General features: G+C 60.2%; 1 protein-coding gene across 1 annotated transcript; it reads right to left on the minus strand.

The window, feature by feature from the left end:
* Positions 1–3,210: 3,210 nt before the first annotated feature.
* Positions 3,211–22,368, minus strand: DBH (dopamine beta-hydroxylase). Its single transcript, XM_037797386.1, has 12 exons — positions 21,920–22,368; positions 19,515–19,661; positions 17,679–17,936; positions 16,642–16,818; positions 15,989–16,091; positions 11,277–11,443; positions 9,279–9,422; positions 8,537–8,575; positions 7,951–8,010; positions 5,427–5,554; positions 4,804–4,963; positions 3,211–3,342 (listed from the first exon to the last, which is right to left on the minus strand). Exons 1-12 carry the CDS (start codon positions 22,265–22,267, stop codon positions 3,211–3,213), a joined length of 1,863 nt encoding a protein of 620 aa, XP_037653314.1. The 5' UTR covers positions 22,268–22,368.
* Between the last annotated feature and the right edge of the window lie 780 nt (positions 22,369–23,148).

A 23,148-nucleotide genomic window follows, 5' to 3' on the forward strand; every position in this document is an offset into this window, starting at 1 on the left:
CCTTTCTGTGCCTGGCATGGCTGCCTCTGGGTTGCTGTGTCGCCCCCCGGCCAGCCTCAGGACCCTCACGGCCACAGCTGCTCCCTCCTTTCTCCCTCATCCAGGCTCCCTCTTCAATCTTTGGGAATTAAAGCCTGAAAGTGCCTAGTGCCCCCTGCCCATGAGCTCATCCTCCAAATGCCATCCAGCTCACCCAAGCCCTCCTCTGCCCGTGGGCTCAGCTGCCAAGGCTGGGCCTGCAGGGTGATGCCTTGGGGCTGCCCCGGGCAGACATCGGCTCATCCAGCCCCTTCTCCCTTGGTGTCTCCGGGAGCCATCTCCTAGCAACTGCAGCCAGGAGACCTGGGGAGCTTCTCCTCGCCTGCCCCAGGAGCCGGCACTTTCCGAAGGGGTTGGTTTCAGAGGATGAAGGGGCAAGGAGAAACCAGGGCAAAGCACTGATTGTGCCTGTGGTGGGGGACAGAGGGGAGGTCCCCAAGCCGATGCCAGGATGCAAGCCGGGTGCCAGGGGCCTGTGGCCGGAGCAAAGCCTGTGGCCACAACCTCAGGCCTGCAGGCCCAGTGCTCGTGTGGGAGGGGGTGGGAGGAGGCCCCTCCATCTCTCTTTCTCCCACGTTCTAGGATTTGGCAGGTGTGGGCTCTGCCTGACCCCTCTCACCCCCTGCACCCCTGCCTGCCTGCTCTGCGCCACCAGCCCTCACGCCCTGGACAGTGCTGCGGCCTCGGACAGGCCACCCCACCTCCACCCTCTCCTGTCGGTTCCCCCCGTGTGGCCGAGGGAGCACCTAACCATTATGCGATCCTGATGCTTCCTGCGCAAGCCCCCGCGCCCCATCGCAGGCCAGCAGGGTCGCTGTGACGGCCCGAGGGGGTCAGGCAGATGCACCCCTCCCCAGGTATCCCTCCATTGACTGTGGGGGAGCACCCCTCAGCTGGGGGCTCTGCATGCCTCACAGACCCACCTCCTGGGGGACTGGAGAGCCCTATTCTCAAAGTGGAGACCCAGAGAGGGGTAGGTGTGTGCCCAGGGCCCCCCAGCAGAGGAGGGAATGAGAATGGGGGTCCGGGAGGTGGCGCGGCCCTGGGGAGCCGCCTGGGCTTGCAGCTGTCAGTGATGACGCACTTCCGCGTCTCCTTGGCTAGTCTCCACAGCAGCCCCAGGGGCAGGCTTTGTGCTGCACCATAAGTCAGGGAATGGGGGTTTGAGGGCTCAGACTTGAGTCAGACAGCGAAGGGGTCCGGTCAGGGCTCCGTGGCTCACCTCTGTGTGACCTTGGCGGGTGACCCAAGGCCTCTGAGCCTCCAGGTCCCCCTCCATCAGGGGGACAGGGCAGCACCATGCTGCACTTTGCTGGGAGGGCTCTGGAGGCAGACTCGCCCAGCACCAGCCCGAAACGGCAGCTCCTGAGGACACACTCTAATCCTAAAGAGCCAGGGCTGCTGCTGAGCCCGGGGGCAGACGGGGCGCCTGGGGGCAGCTGGGGGCTGCAGCCTCTGCATGGGGAGCCGGGCAGGCTGCAGGGAGGTACAGGATGCCCAGCCAGTTCCCTCAGGTCGCGGACGAGAGCGCCAGCGTGAGCGGAGGGGGGTGGGTCTCTGTGGGTAGCCAAAGGTTCTGGAACTGGATGTGATTCCTGATTACCCCAAATTCTCTGGGATTCTCATCTCTGAACCCCAGTTTGCCTCATCTGTGAGATTGCAATGACATAGCTGCCTCTCAGGGTGTTTGGGAGCCAGGAAAGGCTCGGTGGTTGGGGCCAGGCTTGCAGCTGCTCTCCTCTGGGCTGGCATCTGGGCATGGTCAAGACCTGGGCCCGAGGCTGGGGTGCTCCAGGCTGCCCTGCCCTGGCGGCCCTCCGAGGGTCTGTGGGGTGGGGCTTTGCCATGGACCCGTCTCCCCTGCAAGGAAGGGCCTCCTCTCCACCTGTCATCCGCAGCCCTAAGGCTGACGGGCCCAGCACCCGCCTCCCAGCCCCCTGCTGGGGCCTGGCATTTCACAACCTTTCACAACCATTACGCCTGGTGACTTCAGACGGGGAAGCCGTGATTTATAAAGTGGCCAGGCGGAGCATCCTGGGCCCCATGATGAAGTGCCTCGCAAAAGGAGATGCAGCATGTAACTGATGTCTGTTGGGGGGGATGAGGAGGAGGGCTTGAAGGCACCATCCGTCACCCTCCCTCTTGTGGAGTTGTGCAGCATTTTGCTGAAATGGCTGAACAGAGCAGGATCCACCAAAAGAGCTGCACTTGCCCTTAAATGGGAGGCAGCTTGGATGCAGGAAGGCAGGAGGCCTGTTTCAGCTCCACCATGGGGCAGAGGGCTTGGCATGGAAAAACTCTCTCATGGGAGTGGTGGCTGGGCACCGTGTGGGAGCTTTATAGTCTCATCAACCCTTAAAGCTTTTGTCCCATTTTACAGAAGAGGAAACTGAGGGTCAGGGAGGACCATGTCACACCTCCACTAAGTGGCTGAACTGGGCTTTTTGCGCAGGTCTGGCTCCAGGGCCTGGTCTGCTCCCTCCTGGTTACTCCATAGGGAGAAGCAGCCTGGGGGTGATAAGCCCTCCACCCCATGGGGCTGGCACCCAGCTCCTCACTGGGACTGTTGCCATCTTCTTGCTGTCTTGTCTTTCTGCAGTGGTGATAGTTGTTGTTAGGGTTTCCCTTTAGGTGGGCGAAAATATCTGTTTACGCTGCAATGGAGCAATTTCCCCAGGCAGATCTCTAACTAGCTAAATGCCCTGTCCTGCCTCTGTTGGCAGGGAAGACGCCCACGGTGATGCACGAGCCGCTCCATGGGGAAATGTTTAAATAACACCCGCACCCCTTGAACACCAACACAGATCCCCCCGGGCGGGGCAGGGGCTGCCTGGGGTAGCCCGGCGGGTGGGTAGGGCGGAGGACCAGGGGGGTCAGGCATGGAGAGGGCTTTTGGGGCAATGGACGCTGGACGGTTCTCCCACCGTGTCGATGGGTCGTGGACAAGGCATTAGCCCTCTCCTGGGCACAAAGGTCACCAGGGAACTCCTGGGACCCTCTCAGCCATGCTGGGGTCTCAGAGCCTGGGGAGGGGGCTGGGCTGGGCCATGGCTCAGGTGGGGCCTTGGTTGGGCCCCTTCCTCCTGGAGACACAGAGCTGTTCCGGGGGGGTCTTCACAGAGGGAGGGGTGGGGCAGCGCAGGGAGGGAGGGGCGAGGAGGGGGGGGCAAGTCAGCCTTTGCCCCTGCCGATGCTGACCACAGCGGGGCCCGCAGGGCTCTGGCCCCGGCTGGCTGGGCACCGCGGGGCGGGCTCTTGCAGTGTGGAGATGATCTCGGGCAAGGGCTGCAGACTCCACTCACCCTGCAAGGAACGACCAGGTGGTAAGCTGAGGCACCACCTCCCAGCCACTCTCCCAACAACCTCTTGAGTTCTTGCTCTCAAACCCTCCTTGTCTCAGACTGAACCCACTCTATCGTGGGTTGAATTGTGTACCCCAGGAGCTGTGTTCCCGTCCGATCCCGACACCTGGAATGGGGCTGTACTTGGGAATGAAGTCTTCGTAGAGGTCATCAAGTTAAGGTGAGGCCAAACCGGATTAGGGTGGGCCCTAAATCCAGTATGACTGGTGTCCCTATGAGAAGAATGGGAAGGACACGCTGAAAAAGACCGCGTGACAACGGGGCGGTGTGGCCACGAGCTAGGAGCACTGGGCATTGCTGCCAGCCACCAGGTGCCAGGCAAGGCCAGGACGGAGGCTCCCCCCAGTTTCAGGGGAGCCTGGCCCCATGGAGACCTTGGTTTTGAACTGGCCTCCAGAACTGCGAGACAATGCATTTCTGCTGCTTCAAGCCCCCCAGCTAGCGGTGCTTTGTCACGGCGACCCCAGCCCATGGCTGCACGTGCCTTCGCCCACGTCACTTCTCCTGTGGGACCCCCACCTCAGTATCAGCTCCTGGGGGTCATCTGGCCTCCCTCTACTCCCTGGCCCACCCCTCAGTTCAGTCATTCACTGAACCACAGCATGGGAGCCGCTGGGCACGGACGCCGGCCTCCTGGCCGTCTTTCCCGACCGGGCCGTGCCGAGTGCCAAGTTTTCAACCACAGCAGACGTCTGCACGTGCCGTGCTGCGCAGACAGCCCCCAGCGTGGCCCACCCCTTGGTGCTGGAAATGTTTGATTTCACAATTAATCTGGCTCCCCGGTGCTTCCAGGAGAGATCAGCTGGCTGGATCTCCAGGCTGCGGGGTCCCAGGTGGCGGATTGGGCATGCACACCCGTCTCCTGGCAGGCAGCTCGGCTGGGGAGTAAATTAAATGCCTCTGCAGCCCAGGCGGGCTCAGCCAAGGGAGGGGGGGAAGCGGCCTGCCGCTCAGAAGGTTTGGTTTCTCGCCTTCCCCACCCCAGCACTTTATTTTTAGTCTCTGGGGGAGGTTGCTTGGCACTCTGCTCACTCCACAGACATTGCTGGGGAGCCAACACCAGGCCCCGGTGGTGCCGTGGCCCAGGGGAGAGCAGCCAGCCACCTTCCCGCGGTGGCACCGTCCCACTCTCCCTCCGCATGGCTGGCTGGCTGGCTGGGCCTGTCTGCCACCACCTGGTCGTTTACTCTGATTGTTTCCTGGGAGTGTTTCTCGCCAGCTTCTTGGAGGTGGGTCCTCCATGGGGCTTGGCGCTGCCTGGGCTCGGAGGGGTGGGCAGCCCGCAGGACTTGCCAGTGGGCGCCGGAATGGGGTGCGGCTTCACCGAGGGTGGGCCGGCCCTCCATCCAGCATGGCCCCACCACCTGCCCCCGCCGCCCCCGCCCCCGCCAGGAGGGCGCACCTGAAAGCGCACGGCCGAGGACTTGTTGCAGTGCATGGAGATGGGGGCGAAGCCGTACAGGGCCCTGAGCACGTCGCGGTTGAACGAGTTCCAGGGCACAGATGCAAACTGCTGTGTGACTGAGGCCTGCGGGCAGGTGCAGACGTCCTCACTGTTGAACCTGGCGGGGAGGAGAAACAGCTCATCATGAAGGCGGCACAGGGTGGGGCGGGCGGCCAGCAGGCATGGGGGACGCCTCCCTGCAGACAGGGCAGGGGCCTCAGGCCACCTCCTCTCCAGCCCGCTGCCTCCATGGCCCTCCTTGAGGCCGTCTTGGTGTAGCCTTCTGGCCAACATGGCTATAGGCTTCGTCTGTGTCACCTCCAATCGGTGATGTCTGCTCAGAGGGCTGGGCCGAGGAGCCTTCTCAGGCCAAGTCCAGGCTCTCCAGGCAACACATGCAGGGATTGATTAGTGATGCCTGCCACAGGCACCTCGACGGGGAACGGGGCGAGCTTGCTATCTGCCTCGATCCCTCACCTTCCTCCAGCCACCTAACAGGGTCTGGAGGGCTTCCATGCTGGGGGCTCCCCCGCCATCCCTGGGGGCAGAAGCCCACACCAGCCCCCTCCGGAGGCCCTCACCTATTCACGAGGTGGAAGTACTTCTGCAGGAAGCCAGGGTCCACGGCGCTCTTGCAGAGCTCCAGCTGCGTCTGGGGGTAGTAGTGCACGTAGTTGACGCACATCTCCTCCAGGATCCCGAAGCCCCCCTGCAGGATGGAGAAGGCACCTCCTGAGCTGCATCTTCCTAAAAGGGCTCGGAAATGCCCCACCCACAGTGCTTGTGAATGGGGCCCTGTCTGGGAATCGAGGCTTTGTGGCTGACAGTAAGTTAGGATGATGACCTCCTGGCATGGGGTGGGGCCTAAATCCGATGACCTGGTGTCCTTGCAAGAGAGAGGAGAGGAAATTGGGACTCACACCGAGGCACAGAGCTGACAGCTGGGAAGGAAGCGGCAACTAGAGTGGTGCGGCCACAAGCCAAGGGGCTCCTGGGGCAGAGGGCAAACACCAGGGGCTAAAAGAGGAAGGAACGAGCCTCCCCACAGGCTTGGAGCGGGAGGCGTGGCACTGCCAGCCCCTCGACCTCAGGCCTCCATCACGGATACAGCACCAATCTATTCTAAGCCTCCTGCTTGGTGGGCAGGATGCCCACCACGAGGGGGCACGTCCTCTCAGGGGCTCTCGTCTTTCTCTTTGTTCCTTGTATTCATCATCCATTCATGGTCCAGGAACAGAGCAGTGAAAAAGCCAATATCCCTGTCCCTGGACTCAGGTCCTCGCCAGGAGAGCCAGACAGTAAACAAGTCCTCCGATACATGCACAGCTGGGGGCATGGAAAGTCACAGAGAAAGACAAACCAGCCCAAGGGGATGGGACATGGTTGTGCCCATTTTATGGATACAGAAACTGAGTCCCAGAGAAACCATAGGGACAAGCCCTGTGGTTTCCCGGGAGTCAGCGACAGACCCTGAGTGGAGCAGCCTCCTGACGGGGGTCTGGGGGCCGAGGACGGCTGGGGAGATCTCCCTGATCTCCCTTCCCACTCTGAACCTGGCAGCAGCTGCCGGGCCTTTCTGGAACTTGGCTCTGAGAGGAACGGGGGTTCCAGAAGAGGAGACGGTGACCAGAGGCTCCCTGGGCAACCCAACGGCTTTGTCATCATGCGGCAGGGGGCAGGGTGGGGTTCGTCGAGCCCCCCCTGCCACGGCATCTGGCCCCTGGCCAGCCCCCCTTTTACAGGAGAGGAGCGCTTGCCTCCCAGGGGGCGCGGCTGAAGAGAATGAGCCTCGCTGGCAGAGGTGAGGAGAGTGGGCAGCCAGTGCCACGGCCCCAGGCCACCCCGTTTTGCTGCAGGAACCCAGCTCTAAAGTGTGGGGTCCCAAGGACTGTGTTTGCCTGCCGGGAGTGTCGGTGTGAAGAAGGGCCTTCGCTGCTTTACGGCACAGCAAAAGGCCTGGCAAAGCTCGGCAAGCCCCCTCCTCACCTGTCTCCCCCTCTCCACGTGATGCCACGCTCCCATGGCTCTCCAGGGCCCTGGCACACCTCCTCTCAGCCTGGAGCCCTCTCCCACCTTCCCCACCCCCTACACCTCGCCAACTTCACCCCTAGTCTGCCCTCAATCTGATGGTCGCTTCTGTGGCGAGGGCTTTCCTGGCCCTGCTCCTGCCCATGGTCCTCCACCTGGTTTTTAATTTTTATCATAATCTGTTTGTCCCTTGTAGCAGGTATTGTAGGCCTGTCTCCCCTGGTTGAGTTTGAGGTCCACGGAGCCAAGATCAACTCTCATACCCATGGCTGGTTGACAGCCCCCAGCACAGGGCCAGGCACACAGGTGCTGATAAATATTTTTGCCATGAGTGATGTTTAATTTCAGTGTCATCTTGGCTCAGTGATGGTGTCCAGTTGTTTGGTCAAGCACTGGCCTGCCTATTAATGTGAGGGTATTTCAAGATGGGATTGCATCTACAACCAGTCAATTGCATCTACAATCAACAAAAGAGCTTGTCCTCACAATGTGGTGAGTCTCCTCATCCAATCAGTTGGAGGTCTTAAAAGCCAGAATTTAGGATTTCAAAGATCAGAAGAGGAATTTGGACTCAGTTTCAGCCCTGCCTCTTGCTGGAATTTCCAACCAGCTGGCTTCCCCTGGGGAATTAGGAGGAAGGACTTTAGCATCACATTTATTGGAGTTTCCAGATTGCAGCCTGCATTATGGAGTTCAGACTTGCTAGCCCGCACAGTCGTGTCAGCCAATTCCTTATAATAAATCTCTCTCTCTCTCTCTCTCTCTATATATATATATATATCCATCCTGTTGGTTCTCTTTTTCTGGAGAACCTGCCTTAAATACCTTGGTTCTCAAACTTGAGCAGACATCAACATAACCTGGAGAGCTTGCTGAAACTCAGACTGATGGGTTCACCACCCAGAGTTCAGATTCAGTAAGTCTGGGTGGAGCCTGGGAATTTGCATTTCCAAAAGGTTCCCAGGTGCTACTGGTGCAGGAAGAGTTCCCTTGCCCTCTTGGGATCCCGCCCCAGTCCCACCCAGTCCCACCCGCCCGTGCCCCTGGGCAGTGGCAGGGGGACGGGAGCTGACTCACCACGGTGGCCTGCTCCCTGTCCCGTGTGTTGTATGTGCAGGAAGTTATGAGCACGTCTCCCTGGAACCAACAGACGCCTGTTAGCACCTGCCCCCGAGTCCCCAGCATACTCCGATCCTGAGTGTCAGGGTGCCTCAGGTATCGGGGTGCCTCAGGGGTCCTTCCACTCCTGAGGACCCCACAGCAGCCCCACCCTCCACCCCATGTGCGCCACCATCTGGGTGTCCTGGGGCTTTTACCCCCTGGCTGCTGTAACCCAGTGACCCATGGCTGGGGGTGGGGGGCCTTGGGAAAGTCCCCACCCGAGCCTGGTTTTCCTCTCTGCAGAGTTGGGGTGCTGATGCCCCCATCTCTCTCTCTCAAAGCTCTCTGGCACGTGGTTCAGCTTAGGCGAGAGGACGCACCCTGTGTGTCACGGGTCTCACGCCAGCCCCCTGCCCTGCACGGCTGGGTTCCAAAAGGCCTGTGCAAAGCCCCTTCCCCACTCTGCCCCGTGCTCACCCTCTCTCTCTCCTGGGGCGGGTGCTCCCCCAGCCCCTGCCTCCCCAGGGGATCCCCACCTGGAGCACTCTGTCCTGGCACTCACCGGACGGACGGACACAACTTTCTTCAACATGCGGATCTCCTGGGGTGTCGGGGGTGGGGGGGGAAGAGGAGATTTCAGAACCAATCTTCAGCTTTGTCTCCCTCTTTCCTCCCCAAAGCCGGGGTACCCCTGACCCTCCTGGGACTCTGAGTTCTGTCCCATCTGCTCGGCTGGAAGCCTGGGGTGGCCTCTGGCCAGGAAAGCATTAGAGCCAGTGGTTATCCAAGAAGTGTGGGTCCCCCAAATCCACGAGCCAGTGTCCACCTTTAGATCAGACAACAAGGGGGGCAGTTTCTGGCAGCCTGTGGGCCCCCTGTGTCCCAGCTGCTGGAGCCGATTTGCTGCGAGACAGTGTGTACTGGGCAGGCTCGGGGCCCCTGCTCGCTTCAGCCTCCAGGGAAAGTTGCCTAATGCTCTGAAGATGGGGACGTTCAAGGAGGCCGCCACAATCAGTTCACTCGAAAGAGAAACTCGTCATAAACCTCGTCACAGTGCCACACGCTGTCGCGGGCCCAGGCTCAGAAGTTGGACGGACCCGTGTTGGGGTCTGCAGCTGCCAGGTCCGGGCCTCATGGGGCCTCAGTTTCCCCTCTGTGGGATGGGGAGTAGCCCTTGCCCAGCAGGTCGCAGCGAGAAGTAAAGGCCGTATGTGGGGGGTAACCAGCACACACCACAGTGCACTAACTTCTGTAACGTAGAAAGACTAGAAATCAGTTGCAAGACCAAGGCCTGGGTCACCTACCTGGAAGTGTGGGCTGTAGTGGCTGTCCCGGTTCACGACCTCCCTCTCCCGGCCGTCCCGGACAAGCACCGTGACCACCTGCCTGCCTGTCAGGTGCGTGTGGAGCTGCGAGGCGAAGATGTGGATGCCTGCGGGCGGCAGGGCCTGGGGGGAGAGGCAGGGTCAGCTCCCCGAGCCGCAGCCCCTGGCCTGGCCTCCCGGGCCTCAGTCACACTTGATCCCCTGCTGCCAGATCCATTCATCTCTCCTCCACCCAGCAGCACCTTCCGGCCGGCCCCTGGGGCCCAGCACATGGCTACCCAGTCGAGCAGCCACAGCCCACGTGGTCCAGGAGCTCACGTCCAGGGGACGACAGACCGTGCAGGGAACAGGTCTCATTTCAACCTCGCGTCATCTGCGAGGCAGCCCGGGCAGGCATTCCTGTCACCGAGACCCTCGCTTCACAGCCGCCAACGTGGCCGTCGCACTCAGGGCGTGAGGGAACGTTCCAGAAAAGGGAAGTTTTCCCTGACCCAGTATTAATTTCTTTTAGATGGACAGTTTCCTGAAAATGCGTGCTGCCCTGCTCTCCAAAACAGAACCTGAGCTGCTTCTGTGCTACTCAGTGCCCCCTGAGCTGTCCACAGCGGCTCTGCCCCCTCACGTCACCGCGGACGTGGGGTCCCCCATCAGTCAGTTCACTCGAAAGAGAAACTAGTCGTAAACCTCATCGCAGAGCCACCGCGGTTGCGGGCCCAGGCTCGGAAGTCGGACGGACCCGTGTTGGGGTCCCCAGTCTGCAGCTGCCAGCTCCGGGCCTTGTGGGGCCTCAGTTTCCCCTCTGTGGGGTGGGGAGTAGCCCTCACCCAGCAGGTCATTGCGAGAAGTAAAGGCACACGCCTAAGGCTATGAGATAGCACCCGTAATATAAAAAGAACTCCTAGAAGTCAATAATAGAAAGACACACACCACAGAAAAACCAGAAAAAGCATATGAGTTTCACAGAAAACAGATGAAAAGACCCGCAGGCTTTGCAAGTAAACTAACAACGTGGAAATATTTTTCTCACAAATGATTGGGAAGATGTTTAAGATATCAGTAAGAGGATGGGTTGGTGAGTCTTGGGGACGGGGCACCCTCTTGTACCACATGTGACTATTGTGATGATTAGATACTAATATTCACATTAGATATGAAAATGAAAGGGCATGTCCTTTTTGCACAGCAATTTCACTTCTAGAATCTACCCAATAAAGCTGTTTTCCCACAGGTGCAAGGAGGCTCATGCAAGACCTTCCCTGCAGACGTCTTTCTGTTGCCGTGAAGCAGATGACCACCCAAATTCCCAGCAGGAGGGGACAGGTCAGTGCGGCCAGGCCCAGGGTACGTCAGGTGGGTGCCTGGGTGCAGACTGTTGGAGCCACTCACCCCTCACCCTGGAGCGGAGCCCCCGCTTGGCTGCAGAGCCTACATGCTGGCCTGTACTTGCCTGGCGGGAGAGCAGGAGTCCGTATGTTTTCACCCACCCTTGGCACCCTGCTTGGCGCCCTCTTGCCCAGCTCTGGTTAAGTGTGTATAAAAACTCATCCTGTGGAATCCTGTGCAGTTGTAAAAGGTGAGTCACGGGACAAGCATGCACTATTCATTTGTTTAAACACCGCCCCCGCCACCCCCCCAAACTACGTACTTCCATCACCTGAAGGACAGGAGGCACAGATGGGAGAAAAGTCTGGAAGGACACAAGACAACCAGTACCTGCTCTCTGGGGAGGTGGGCAGGGGCTCTGCGGTCGGGGGCACGCCCTCTGGAGGAAGCACACCTGCGTTTTTAGCGGTGCAGGTAGTGACGTGTTACTCAGGTAGTTAGAGCATAGTTTGTAGTGCAGCGCGTGGACGAGCAGGTGTGTGTGCAGCGGGGATGGACGGGTGCCACAATTCTTGCCAGAAGGAAAGTGCTGGCGCCAAAAGCCGCCCCCCACAGCCTGGATTTGGGGCCCCCACCCGCCCCGGCCCCACTCACCAGCCGGGTGCACTTGGCCGTGCAGTAGCCGGTGAGGACGAAGGCTGGCTCCCGTGGGGGGATGGCCATCACCGGCGTGTACACCAGGCCCAGCTCCATGATGGCCGCGTCATGGGGCCGCAGCGTGGCCGTGTAGAACAGGCGGATGCCCGAGGAGTCACGGCGGCCTGCGGGAGGACGGCGGAGTGAGCGGGGCCTGCCCTGGCCCCCACATGGCAGCCCCCTGAGAGCGGCCTGCCTGCCCGCAGGACCCGCATAGGGAAGGAGCTGCGGGACTTACACAACTGAGGTGACCACTTTGGGAAGACTGGAGAAAGGTGGGTGGCTGAAAACGTGTTGTCGGGTGGGGGACAGATCCCTGTGAAGATGTGGGGACCCGTGGGCCCCTTGGGTTCTGCCTTCAGACTGCTTTAAGGTCTTTCTTCCCACTGCACGGAAACCCAAGCTGGAAAAGACCCTGAGGGACCCCTCGTGAGTGAGGCTCAGGCCGAGGTGGGCAGAGCTCACAGATTGTGCATCCTTTTCATGGCTTCCCTCTTCTGCTTTGGTCACTGTCCTGCAGGATGGTGGCCGCCCTGGTGCATCCGTCTCCCGAGCTGGCCTCACAGACAGGCCACGTGGGAAGGGCTTTAGTCCCAGGCCTGTGGCCCAGGTCCCGCTTGGTCAACAGGCGCCAGGGGCTCTTGAAGGAGCTGCTGTGCCCCTCTGGGCCTCAGCTCACAGTCAGGGGGCTGGATGGGTCCATTAGGGCCTCTTTGAAGGCAAAGTCGGGTCTCCTGCTTATGGGGGAGACTGCGTGTGCCCCCTGATGTGGCCACAGTGGCCGGTTCTTGCAGTTGGCTACTTGGTCCACCCAGCTCCTCAGTCAGGCCTCCCAGCAGTCATGCAAAGCTGATGGTCCTAGACCCAGAGATCGGGGTGTGCAGGAGCACCCCCACCATCCTCAGGGCTCCAGAGAGCCCTCTCAGCCCTGCCCTGCCCGCAAGGCCACCGCTAGGGCTCAGTCCCACAGTACTGAGCGGAGCCCTGGGCAGACACAACCCCGCCCCTGGGAGCGTGCAGCAGGGATGGGAGATGGACAGCCCTGGCCCGGGTCGCGGGAAGGGGCTCCCACCTTGAATTCCACGTGGGGAAGGGCCTCGGCTGCCAGTGACGTGAAATCTGCAAGGCGTTTTAGTCCACATGGACAAGTGATTGATAAAGATGATGTGAAAAGACTCAGATAAAAAATTCCAGTCACAAGAAAGAAATGAACACGTACAGAAAAAGTTGCCCCAACGCTCTGGCCTGATGGACAGCACTTGCCTGAGGATGGGGAGCTGGGAGCTGGGAGCTGGGCTGAGTTTTATCTTCCATGAGGCTTTCTGCTCTTTCCATTTTTCCTACAGTATACATGTTTGTCCTTTTCAATAAAGCAAGCAACACAAAAAGGGAGGTGCAGATCATCACATCTGCCCTGGATGCCAAAATTGTTCAAATGGAACCTACCACCTTCACAGAAATTCTGTGCAGCGTCATCACCCCATTTTACAGCTGGGCAAACCGAGGCTCAGACCCAGAGCTGAAGACCCTGGGAGGGGGCCAAGCTGGGGTGAGGCCCAGGACTGGTTCACTGGGGTGCTGGGCATCTCCAGGGGACACCCGTGGCTCGCTTGTTCTTAAGTAAAGCCAAGAGCACCCCACCTTATCTTCTGCCTTCCACCCTCCTACCCCCAACTCCCTAACAACGTCCAAACTCAAACAGCTTCTGCATCTCTGGGCTGGTTACATCAGAGGATAATAATAAAAAAGGAGAGGCAATTGGTTTAAATTTGGATGGGGATTAAATAATGAAATAATTGCAGAATCTCGATATTTATAGAAAAGCAGCCCATCTCAAGAAATCTGAAGTGACAGGAACGTCCGTATATTTGGCAAAGGATCCATAAATATAGCCAGATAATGAGGAAGAGACAGACTTCCCTGATGCTTACGGAGTTTTCAAAAAATCCATTTGCTTTCAGGTTTTAAATGAGCAATAAATCCCACATCACACTGAGGCCCAAGCTGACTTATACGTTTCTCTGTGCGGGGATCAGATAATTCCATCAGTGGCAGAAAATATTACTTATGCAGCCAGGGGAAAAATTATGTCCCGGCCTGCATCAAGCTGGGGGTTTTATAAGCATGAGTTTCTCCAGCCTTGCAGCTGCTGTAGGAGGTGAGGAAACGGGCAGAAGGCACCATCTCTCGCCCAGGGTCGTGCAGCCAACCTGGAGCTGATATTTTTATCTATCAGGCTATTTCTGCCCCCATTTATGCAGATAAAAAGTGTCATTAAAAGAGAAAGTGAGGGGAAGGTGCCACTGACTGTATATGGTGGGAGGTGCTGGTGTAACAGAGAGAGGAAAGTATCTTTAGTTGCTGATACAGTGTTGACTGGCCTTGTCATTCTGACTACCGGCTCTGGTTGTGCCACTTTCAAGCACAGGGTGATCCAGCAGCCTGGCTCTCTGCCCCCAGCCCCGCTTCCCATCCTCTACGCTGCAGCCAAGACGGACCACCTGCCCTCTCCCAGCTCCGTGTCTTTGCACGGGCTGTTCTACCCGGAAGCTGCACTTGGCAGCTAACCTCACGAAGTTCCTCCCCACCCTCCGAGGCCCGTTTCGAATGCCACCGCCATGCCACCTCACGCCCTGTGGACTCCCCTTCTTCGACACATCCTGACACTTGGCCTGTGTCTTTGTGTCTCTCTCCTAAGGCCCTGCTCCCTTCCTATGTGTCTGTACCTCTCAGTGTGTCTTGTCCCCCTTCCAAAAGCTCGAGGACACAGATGTGCCGTGCTGGTGTTGAGGTTGTCCTCTGAGCCTCAGAAAACTCAAACCCTTCATAAGCATTTCTCAGATGCTTAGCACCATCCAGGGAACCAGGGGTGGGCCCTGACCCCCAAATGATGCGGCGCCTCTGTCTCCTGGCCTGTTGGAGGTGGGCAGGCCTTCCTAGCATTGGGGGCCAGGCCGGCTGGGGAGAGGGGTCACCACCTTGTTCAGCACTGACCAGACATGGGCCTTGCCTCTGGGGCCAGGGCAGATGGCACCAATCCACCACCACACCACTCTGCCTCCGGGGCCCAGGGCAGACATCACCAATCCACCACCACACCACCTTGCTGTGCCCAGGGCAGGCATCGCCAATCTACCACCACACATCCACCACTGCACCACCCTGCCTCCAGGCCCAGGGCAGACATCACCAATCTATCACTGCACCACCTTGCTGTGCCCAGGGCAGGCATCACTAGTCTACCACCACACATCCACCACTGCAACACCCTGCCTCCAGGACCCAGGGCAGACATCACCAATCCATCACTGCACCACCTTGCTGTGCCCAGGGCAGGCATCGCCAATCTACCACCACACATGCACCACCACACCACCCTGCTGGGCTCAGGGCAGACATCGCCAATCCATCACAGCACCACCCTGCCTCCAGGGCCCAGGACAGACATCACCAATCTACCACTGCACAACCCTGCCTCTGGGGCCCAGGGCAGACATTGACAATCCATCACCACACCACCCTGCTGGGCCCAGGGCAGCCTCAGATTCCTTTCCAATAGGGCACCCCATGCCAGTGCTGACGGGTGGTTAGAGGGACCCTGGGAGCAAAGCTTATCTGCCACCCCTGACGCACGTAGAAGCGGGGTGGAGGTGCATCCCACACACACGCTCCTCTCACTCGATGCACACACTCGCTGTGTTGTAATGTGCTTTGAGATGCAAGGGAAGTTCACAACCAGATACACCCAGATTGAGCCAGGGACTCCCCTTCCCTGGGGACAGCCCTGGGGGCAGCACTTGCTCACAGTAGGAGCACAAACATCAGAGAGGGGAGTCCGGTGGGCTCTGTGCAGGGCCCCTGCTGGCTCTGGAATGACTGCCTTCCTGCCCAGCCCCTGTCCCAGCCCGGCCTGCTCTGGGGAGGGCAGAGCTGCAGCATGTGGGTGCTGGGGGCCCTGCCAGGGAGGGACAGGTGGTCTGGGATGGGGAACAGAAGTTGGACTTCCTGGGGCACACTCCTGGCAAGGCCTCCCTCCACAGCCCTTGAATTGCTGGGACACCCCCTAGAACCTTCCTACTCTGGCTGGCACAGTGACGTGGGAGGTGGGGCAGGCTGCACCGGCTCCGACTGATCCAACTTCTAAGGGATTGGGTATCAGGCCAGCCTTCCCACTTCCAAGTTCAGGCTCAGCCATCGCAAGGCTGCAAGGCGGAGGTCAAAGGACGGAGCAGAGCCAGACATCCTGGCCTTGAACCCCGACTCACTTTGTAGCCTTGGTGAACTCTCTTCACCTCTGGGCCTTAATTTCATCATCTGTCAAATGGGGGTGCAAACAACTGTGGCCTGGCCTCATGCCGGGTGGGTGGCCGCTGGGACAGTGCTGCATGGCTGGTGTCTGTGGGGTGTGGCCGGTGCTGGGGAGGCAGTGGCAAGCAAGCCCGACACGGCGCCGCCCTTGGGGAGCTCACCATCGTCAAGGAGGATGGAGAGTGAGCAAGGCACGCAGGAGGGGCACCTGGGGCCGATGGGGTTCCCTGACACGGAGGCCAAGCCCCTGCAGGCTGGGATGTGTTGAGCAGACGCAGGCACCAACATAGCCCAGCACAAGGGTTTGCTGAAGGAAGGAACAGAGGCCGGGCCTAGAAAAGCCCCCCTCAGGGCTCCCCTACCTTGTATCTTCAGAGGATTGTGGTAGTGCACCTCCAGGCGGAGATATCTGGAGGAGCCGGCACCCCCAAAAGCAAGGCCAGCTTCCTCTGGGTAGTAAAAGGCCTGCAGGACAGAGGGGAAGGAGGGGCGTCAGGCTTTGGGAGCCGAGGGCCCAGCCAGACAGGCAGGTATGTATGAGAGGGGTCCCTGGAAAGGGGTCGGGGCAAACGCACCCCACTTGTGCGCCCCGAGATGCCGTGGGCGCGTGGGTGGGGCGGCCGAACTAGAGCAAGGCTCTCCCTGCTGGCAGCAGCTCATTACCACTCCACACGGACCTTCATGTGGAGACAGGTATAGCAGTTGGGGAGTGCCAAGCCTTACCCCCAAGTCCCCAACCCCCCTGCCCCCACTGCCCTGGATGGATGGGAAGCTAGCCGAAGGAATCGATACCCACGAGATACAGAAGCTTGTGGGCTGTTTGCATTTCTATAGGGAAACGACAGAGGCTGCACTGTGTCCTCATGGCCCAAAGGAGTGGTGGGATTTCAGACGACGGGTAGGCAAATGGAGGGGTTGCTTGGGGAGCAGCTGGGGAAACCAGCATGGCGAGGTGGGGCCCCAGAGGCCGCGGGGGCCCCGGGAGGCAGTGCCAGGGTGGGGTGGGGGCACGCACCTTGGCGCCCAGGGCCCAGGCGGCCAGCACGTGGCGGCAGTAATTGAGGCGGCTCGGCTTCATCTTGGAGTCGCAGGGCCCGCTGAAGTGTGGAAAGCTCTCGAACTCGGCCGCGCACTGGAAGACCTCCATGTGGTGCACCAGGGCCTCGTTGCCCTCGGTGACGATGGGCTCGTACTGCAGGGGGTGACCCCGTGAGCCTGGGGGGCTGACGCCCGCCCCTTCCGCCCACCCTGCTCCACCCCCACCAGCTCCACTCCCCTCCCAGGGGCCTCAGCCGAACCGTCTGCAAAATGAGAGGTTTGAGCAAAGCGACTTTCAGGGGTGCTCCTGGGGATCAGGGATTTGAGAGTTGAGCTGCCAACTGGGGAGTGGGCGGAATCTGCCAGAAAGCTGTGGAGAGCTCCAGAGCTGGACAGGCCATTTCCAGATAAGGCAGGACCAGAAGGCAGCTGTCCTCGTGTGAACTTGCAGGGGCTGGGCATGGCCATCAAGGCCCTGAAGCTCCACCAGGAAGGCAGAGCAGCCCAGAGGGCGGGCCGTGCGCTCAGAGGGGCCAGGGGTGGCTGTAAGTGCCCCCCGCCCCTTCCTGCTGGGTGACTTTGGGCATGCCAGGTGACTGATCCTGGGCTCTATGTGGCAACGAGTGGACAAGCCAATAGTCACCATCCAGCAAAGGCTGGCTGTGGTTGCCACACATAACATCCCTGGGTGGGTGTCCCAGAGCAGTTGAGTTCTGAGTCGAGCCAGTTTTGCTTAAGTGGAGGAGGTGACCTGACAGCCACTTGGAGGCATCAGTAGCTGTGTCCAGATGGGGAGCTGGGAGCACAGCATCCCTGGAGGTGGGGTCATCTATGGGGGCAGAGGTCCAGAGAACAGACAAGAAAGCCAGTGTCTAACACCGTCAGTAAGACATCTGGTCGACCAAGACCACGGCCTGTGCCCCAGGCTCTTGACCTGAGACGTCTAGCCCTGGGTGGAGGCAGAGCTGGGACAAGGACCTGGGCCCCAGTCCCACCCCCAACCCCTTCCCATACCATGACGATGTGGTGACGTGGGAATTCTTCCGGAAGCTCGGTGATGTAGCACCAGTACGTGGTCTCCTGGCCGGGGATCAGGACGTCGGGAGCGCGGATCTCCAGGGTGTGCAGGTCTGAGGGCAGGGTGGGGACGGAGATGTTGGGCTTCAGCAGCTGCACCCTCTGCAGCCCTGTGCGCAGGCTGGACGTGTTGATGGCCTCCAGCGACGGGAATGGCTCCTCCAGAAGCCCGTACACCAGGTGGACAGTGCCGTCCTGAAGACAGAGCCCTGTCACTCGCCCGCCCGGGCCCCCACAGGGTCATCAGAGGACACACGAGGCGCTAGCCCACATGCCTGGCCCTTGTCTCAGCCAATGGGGAGGTCTTCGAAGCTCAGTGTGGAAGGGACTGGGTTCAACCCCAGGCCAACCACCCCCAGTATCACTCTTTGAACCAGGCATGGCACACGTTTTTGTCTTTCTCAATAAAGACAAGCACTTCTCATCCATTCACCTAGCGACGTGGGTCAGCCCCTCAGGCCAGACCAGCAGCCAGCCGGAGGCGTCAGTGGCCACATAGGATCTGAAAGAATCCACTGAGGCCTCTCGAGTTGGAAGGGCATGTCAGTAGACAACCCCTAGAGCTCTACCATCCCACACGGTCGCCCCCAGCCTCATGTGGCTCTTCCAAATGAAAACACCAGGTCCTCCACGGCACCAGCCACATTTGAGTGCTCAGTAGCCAGGGGCGGTGTTGGACAGTGCAAGACAGAGAATGCTTCCAGTGTCCCAGAATGTTCTATCGGCCAGGGCTGTGCCAGAGACCACAGACAGAGACCCAGGGGGCTGGGAGGCGGGCACCAGCTCTCCTGCCCGCTGCAGAGGAGGTGAGCACACAGCCATCTAGGGAACATGGCCTGGAAACACCTTCCGAGGAGTTCTGGGCTCCGGTGAACGTATGCGCGTGTGTGTTTAAGCTCAGGGTGGGTTGCTAACTTACTCTCTGAGCCTGTGGCCACGTAAACCTGGGGACCCCCAGCCCCCGGGCTCAGGGCCGAGAGCACGCGGCGCCAGCTTGCCCTGCAGCATGCTTGGGGGTGAACCCACTCGGGTGCCCTCATCTCGTCCACGGGGAGGGGAAGATGCCAATGAGCTGTTCCAGCTCCAGCCCGGCCACTAGCGTGCCCTGAGCCCTGGGCAAGGCCTTCCCCTCTCTGACCTCAGTTTCCTCAGTTGCCAAACTGCCATCCCCTGTCCCTGACCTACCGCAAGGATTGCACAGGATGACGGATGAGAACGTGTGCTAGGAATTTAAAAGGATTTTGTCTTCAAGAGCAAGGTGGGCTGTTTTTCCCTAGTTGGGGGTTTTGGAGCAGCGCAAGAAGGGCTTTGGGGTGTGTTGTAGCCATGAACACCCCGACAGAGCCAGGCAGGCCTTAAGGGCATGTGCTTTCCCTTCCCCATTGCACAGATGGGCAGACTGAGACCCAGAGGCCTCACAGCCCGCTGGCCACAGGGCCAGCCGTGACGCCAGTCCTCCAGAGTTTCACCAGAAGACGTGGGGGAGGAGGAGGAAGGACAAATCAAGGCATCAGATCACTGTGATCCCTCGCTCTGGGGCACAGCCTGTGTCTATAAACCACATTTGGTTGACAAAGAACTGGTCCTTCCCAAACTGACCGGTCCCCACCCAGCTGCCTGCAGGTTTGCACCTCCTTGGCTTTTTCTCTGTGTACAACTGACCTAACCCCAAGCCCCAGACTTCCCAGGGACAGGAAGGGGGACACCGCCCCAGGATTCAAGAGTGGTCTACACCAGCCCACCCTCTCTTAAGCATGTGGGGCCACAGCCCACCTCAATGAAGTAATCCTTGGGGTCGCAGGTTGCAAAGGGCCTCTTGAAGAGCAGGTACAGGCCTTCCGGGGTCTTCTGTGCCTGCAGCAGCTGGTAGTCCTGCTGGGGGTCGAGGTGGAGCTGCCCCTTCTGGTCACTCCAGGCGTCCTGCAGGTCAAGAGCAGGCTCTGAACACAGAGGTGCCGCGTGTCGGGCAGGCGCCGTGTGGCACGAAGGGGGTGCCCAGCTGGGCCGGGGACTGGCTTGGCCTCACTCCCTGCAGGTCTGGGGCTCTGTACCAGGGTTGGGGGCTCGCCCCTGCTCTCTGGGTCTGCTCTGCTGGGAGGCAGCCGAGTTGAGCTCTGATCTCTGCTGGCTCGCTCTGCGGCCTCGAGCCGGCACCCTCGTCCACCAGCTGCACCGGCTGCCCTGGGTGGGACCCAGGACTCTGTGCTGTCAAGGAGCTGCTGGAAGGTGTCTAGCATTTCACCACGACTGGAACAGGGGCCTCAGACAGATACTGCTCACGTCCCCAACGGGAAGGGCAGCGGCAGCTCGTGAAATCTCGGAAATGGGAGAAGTCGAGACGGGGCCGGGCTTGGGTAAGGTGTAAGGCTGTGCCCCCTGCCCAGGGCCGACCTTGCCCAGGTGTGACCTTGACAGTGAGCACTGCCTTGAGGATTACATCCTGAAGAGGAGGGCACGGACGGATAAGCGCTAAGGGGTGGGGTGGGGGTGCAAAGAGGCCTTCTAGAAAACCAGTTTTCCTTCAGGAACATCTCAGACCTTTTCCCTTAAGGTGCTTTATAATTATTATCTTTTTAAAAACACTCCATCCAGGCCTAAACACATTTTCTGCATTTCCTTGAGAAAAAAAGAAACCTACAGAAGATTTCACAAAATTTTCCCCAGGGGAAAGTGGCACCCTGGAAACCCAGCTGGGGGCCGCTGCTGGTTCACAGAAGGACTAATTTTAAACATAGGCAGAAAGTTAGCTGGTGCTATTTCAGCTGGAAATCGAGAATGTATTTGCTGAACATATTGCTAAGGGAGGAAAACCAAGGCTGGCATTTGTTTTCATAGGAATTTGTCGTGCAAATTAATCTGGCCGCGAGCGGGAAGGCGCTGTACCCTCGGCTCCTGCAGTAGCCAGGGGGCGGAAAAGCTGTTTGAAAAGGAACGGACACGCAGATTTGGGGACCCTCCTGTGCCAGGGCTGGCACAGAGCCCCCCACTGGGAGGGAAGGGGACTCACCCCTCCTCTGGGGACGGCTGACAGCCAGGAACAGGGGCGGCCCCCAGGTTATGGCTCCGTTTGCCCAGCCCCAGAGCCCCCCACTGCTTCCCAGAGTTGCTGTGGGAACTGGGTGGGGCACGGCCGGCTCCAGAAATATCAGCCCCATTAGCTGGGGAGGATGCACGGCCGCCCCGAAAGGTGGAGGGGGGTGGCCACCCCCACTCTGCAGTTGAGGAAACTGAGGCCCAGTGCTGGCTGCCCAGGGCAGACTCACCCTCCTCCACTCTGAGCTCAGCGCTCAGCCAGGGCCCCGCTTAGCCTGCATAGACTCATGCCTTGAGGCCAAGGGATGTGACCCCGACTTTAGACCGGCCTGATCCTCCGGGAGTGGGGTGGGGTTGCCAGAAGCCGCAGGAGGAGGCTGGGCCGTGGTTCCTGGGGTGGGGCAGAGGCTCCCCCTCCCTGGGTCCTCCCTCCAGCCTCTAGCTGGAAGGGGCATCTCCCCCTCGGAGGAAAATTTGTAGGAAGGGAGTGACGAGCCGGGTGAACTGGCCTGGGCTCCGATCCCCGGAGTGGGGTTCCTTCCACACCTGGGGGTGTCTGCACCTTTAGGTTCACCCGCAGGTGTAGGTGGAAGGCCTGTGTGTGCTGCTCCCTGGGTGGGGAGAGTGCGATGTGTCCTGCTCGGCCACACACAACCACGAAGCACACACTGGTGGGTGTGGGGTGCTGGCGATGTGGCGATGGCGCTGTGTGTGCAAGTGGGGACCATGGGTGTGTGTGTGTGTGAGCATCTGCTCTCGTGGGTGGGAGTGGGCGGCTGCTAGTGTGTGTGCGTGTGTGTGTGCGCGCGCATATGAGCCTCTGCTCTCTCGGTGGGCGGCAGTGGGGATGTGGTGTGGGTGTGACGTGTGTGTGCTTCCAGGTTTCTGGGGTGTGCTGGATCCCGGGGTCATTACATGTGTTTGGAGGTGCAGAAAGGATTGGGGAGGAGGGACCCCCATTGCCATCTGACCAGCATCCTCGCAGTGAGAACGAGCCTTGCGCAGGTTAGGGTCATCCTAAGCCCCCTCAAAACCCCAGAGAACAGTAGGAAAACTTCCTTTTGCTGGGTGAGGGCGAGGGTGGAGTGAGGCTGGGGGAGGTGGGTGGGGGCCCGGGTGGGAGAGCCGCGAGGGGAGAGCCTTACCCCGAAGTAGGCCCTGTCCCCGTCGGTCCAGAGCACGACGAGGTCGGCGTTCTCCAGCTCGCCACGGTCGGACATCCCGAAGAGGACTCCGGCCCCGGGCTGGCGGGCCAGCAGCTGGAAGTGGACGAGCTCCTGGGCGTAGCTGACGTTCCAGGAGAGCTGCAGGGTGCCCTCGGGGTCCAGGGGGATGTGGTAGGGGAAGGGGTCGGCGGAGGGGGCTGAGCCCTGCAGCGCGGCCACCAGGATGACCAGCAGGACGGCCACCGCCGTGCCGTACATGGAGGCCGCCTCGCGCGCACTGGGGCTGGGGAGGCCGGGCCACCTCCGCCGGCGGCTGGGGGCCTGCATGGCTGGGCGGCTGGGCCGCGGCCGGGCCCTTTATGCCACTGGGCTCCCACAGGGGAGGGGTCCCGCCGCCCCGGTAATTACATTTGTCTGGTGGGGAATTCAATTGTCCCCTGACCTCCTGGCAGCCCGCGCCCCGGGCCAAGCGCTTTGCCGCCCTCCCACGCGCCCTAATTGGCCTAATGAGGCCTGGACATCCCGGGGGAGGCGAGCCAGACCCGGCTGCTGTCGTCCCTCGTCAGCACCTCGGACGGTGGCCCCCTCCTCTGTGGAGCCCCCGCTGACTGTAGAGGGGACCACCCTGAAGCCCCCCATTCACAGGGAGCCTGAGGCCCTGGAGGGGTTATGTAGAGGGGACCGAGGGGTATGGGCCTGGGGGCCGTGGGCCGAGACTGGAGGCCGGACACACTCAGGCTAAAAATAAAAGACAATCCCCAAATAGGCCTTTGTTTAGACACTCTCTCTGCGGCCTGCTGTTCCCCACTTTTGTCTCCTTCTATTTCCCTGCGGGCTCCAGCTGGCGGCCAAGGCTGCTCCAGAAGGCGTGGGCGCATTGTTATGGGGGGCAGACTGCATGGGCGCGTTGCTGGGCAGGGGTGGGGGGCTGTGAGATGCACGCCGGGCTGGGGGTGCTGTGAGGTGCACGCAGGGCATGTGTGTAGGGGCTATAAGGTGCACTGCCCTCTCTCCTTCTCTCCCTCCTTCTCTCTCTTCCTCCCTCCTTTTCTCCTCTCCTTTCTTTTAACTCCCCCTGCTCCCCTCCTCCTTGGAGAGGCAAGACCCCAAATGTAGACAGGTGTTGGTGTCATGGTCAACACCACCCTGGGGTCCTCGGACGTCCCCACAGCGGCCGGCCCTGGGTGTTGAGGTGGGACGCAGGTTTT

This window comes from Choloepus didactylus, chromosome 10 (genome assembly GCF_015220235.1).
Source record: "Choloepus didactylus isolate mChoDid1 chromosome 10, mChoDid1.pri, whole genome shotgun sequence".
In the NCBI taxonomy this organism is placed as follows: Eukaryota; Metazoa; Chordata; class Mammalia; order Pilosa; family Megalonychidae; genus Choloepus; species Choloepus didactylus.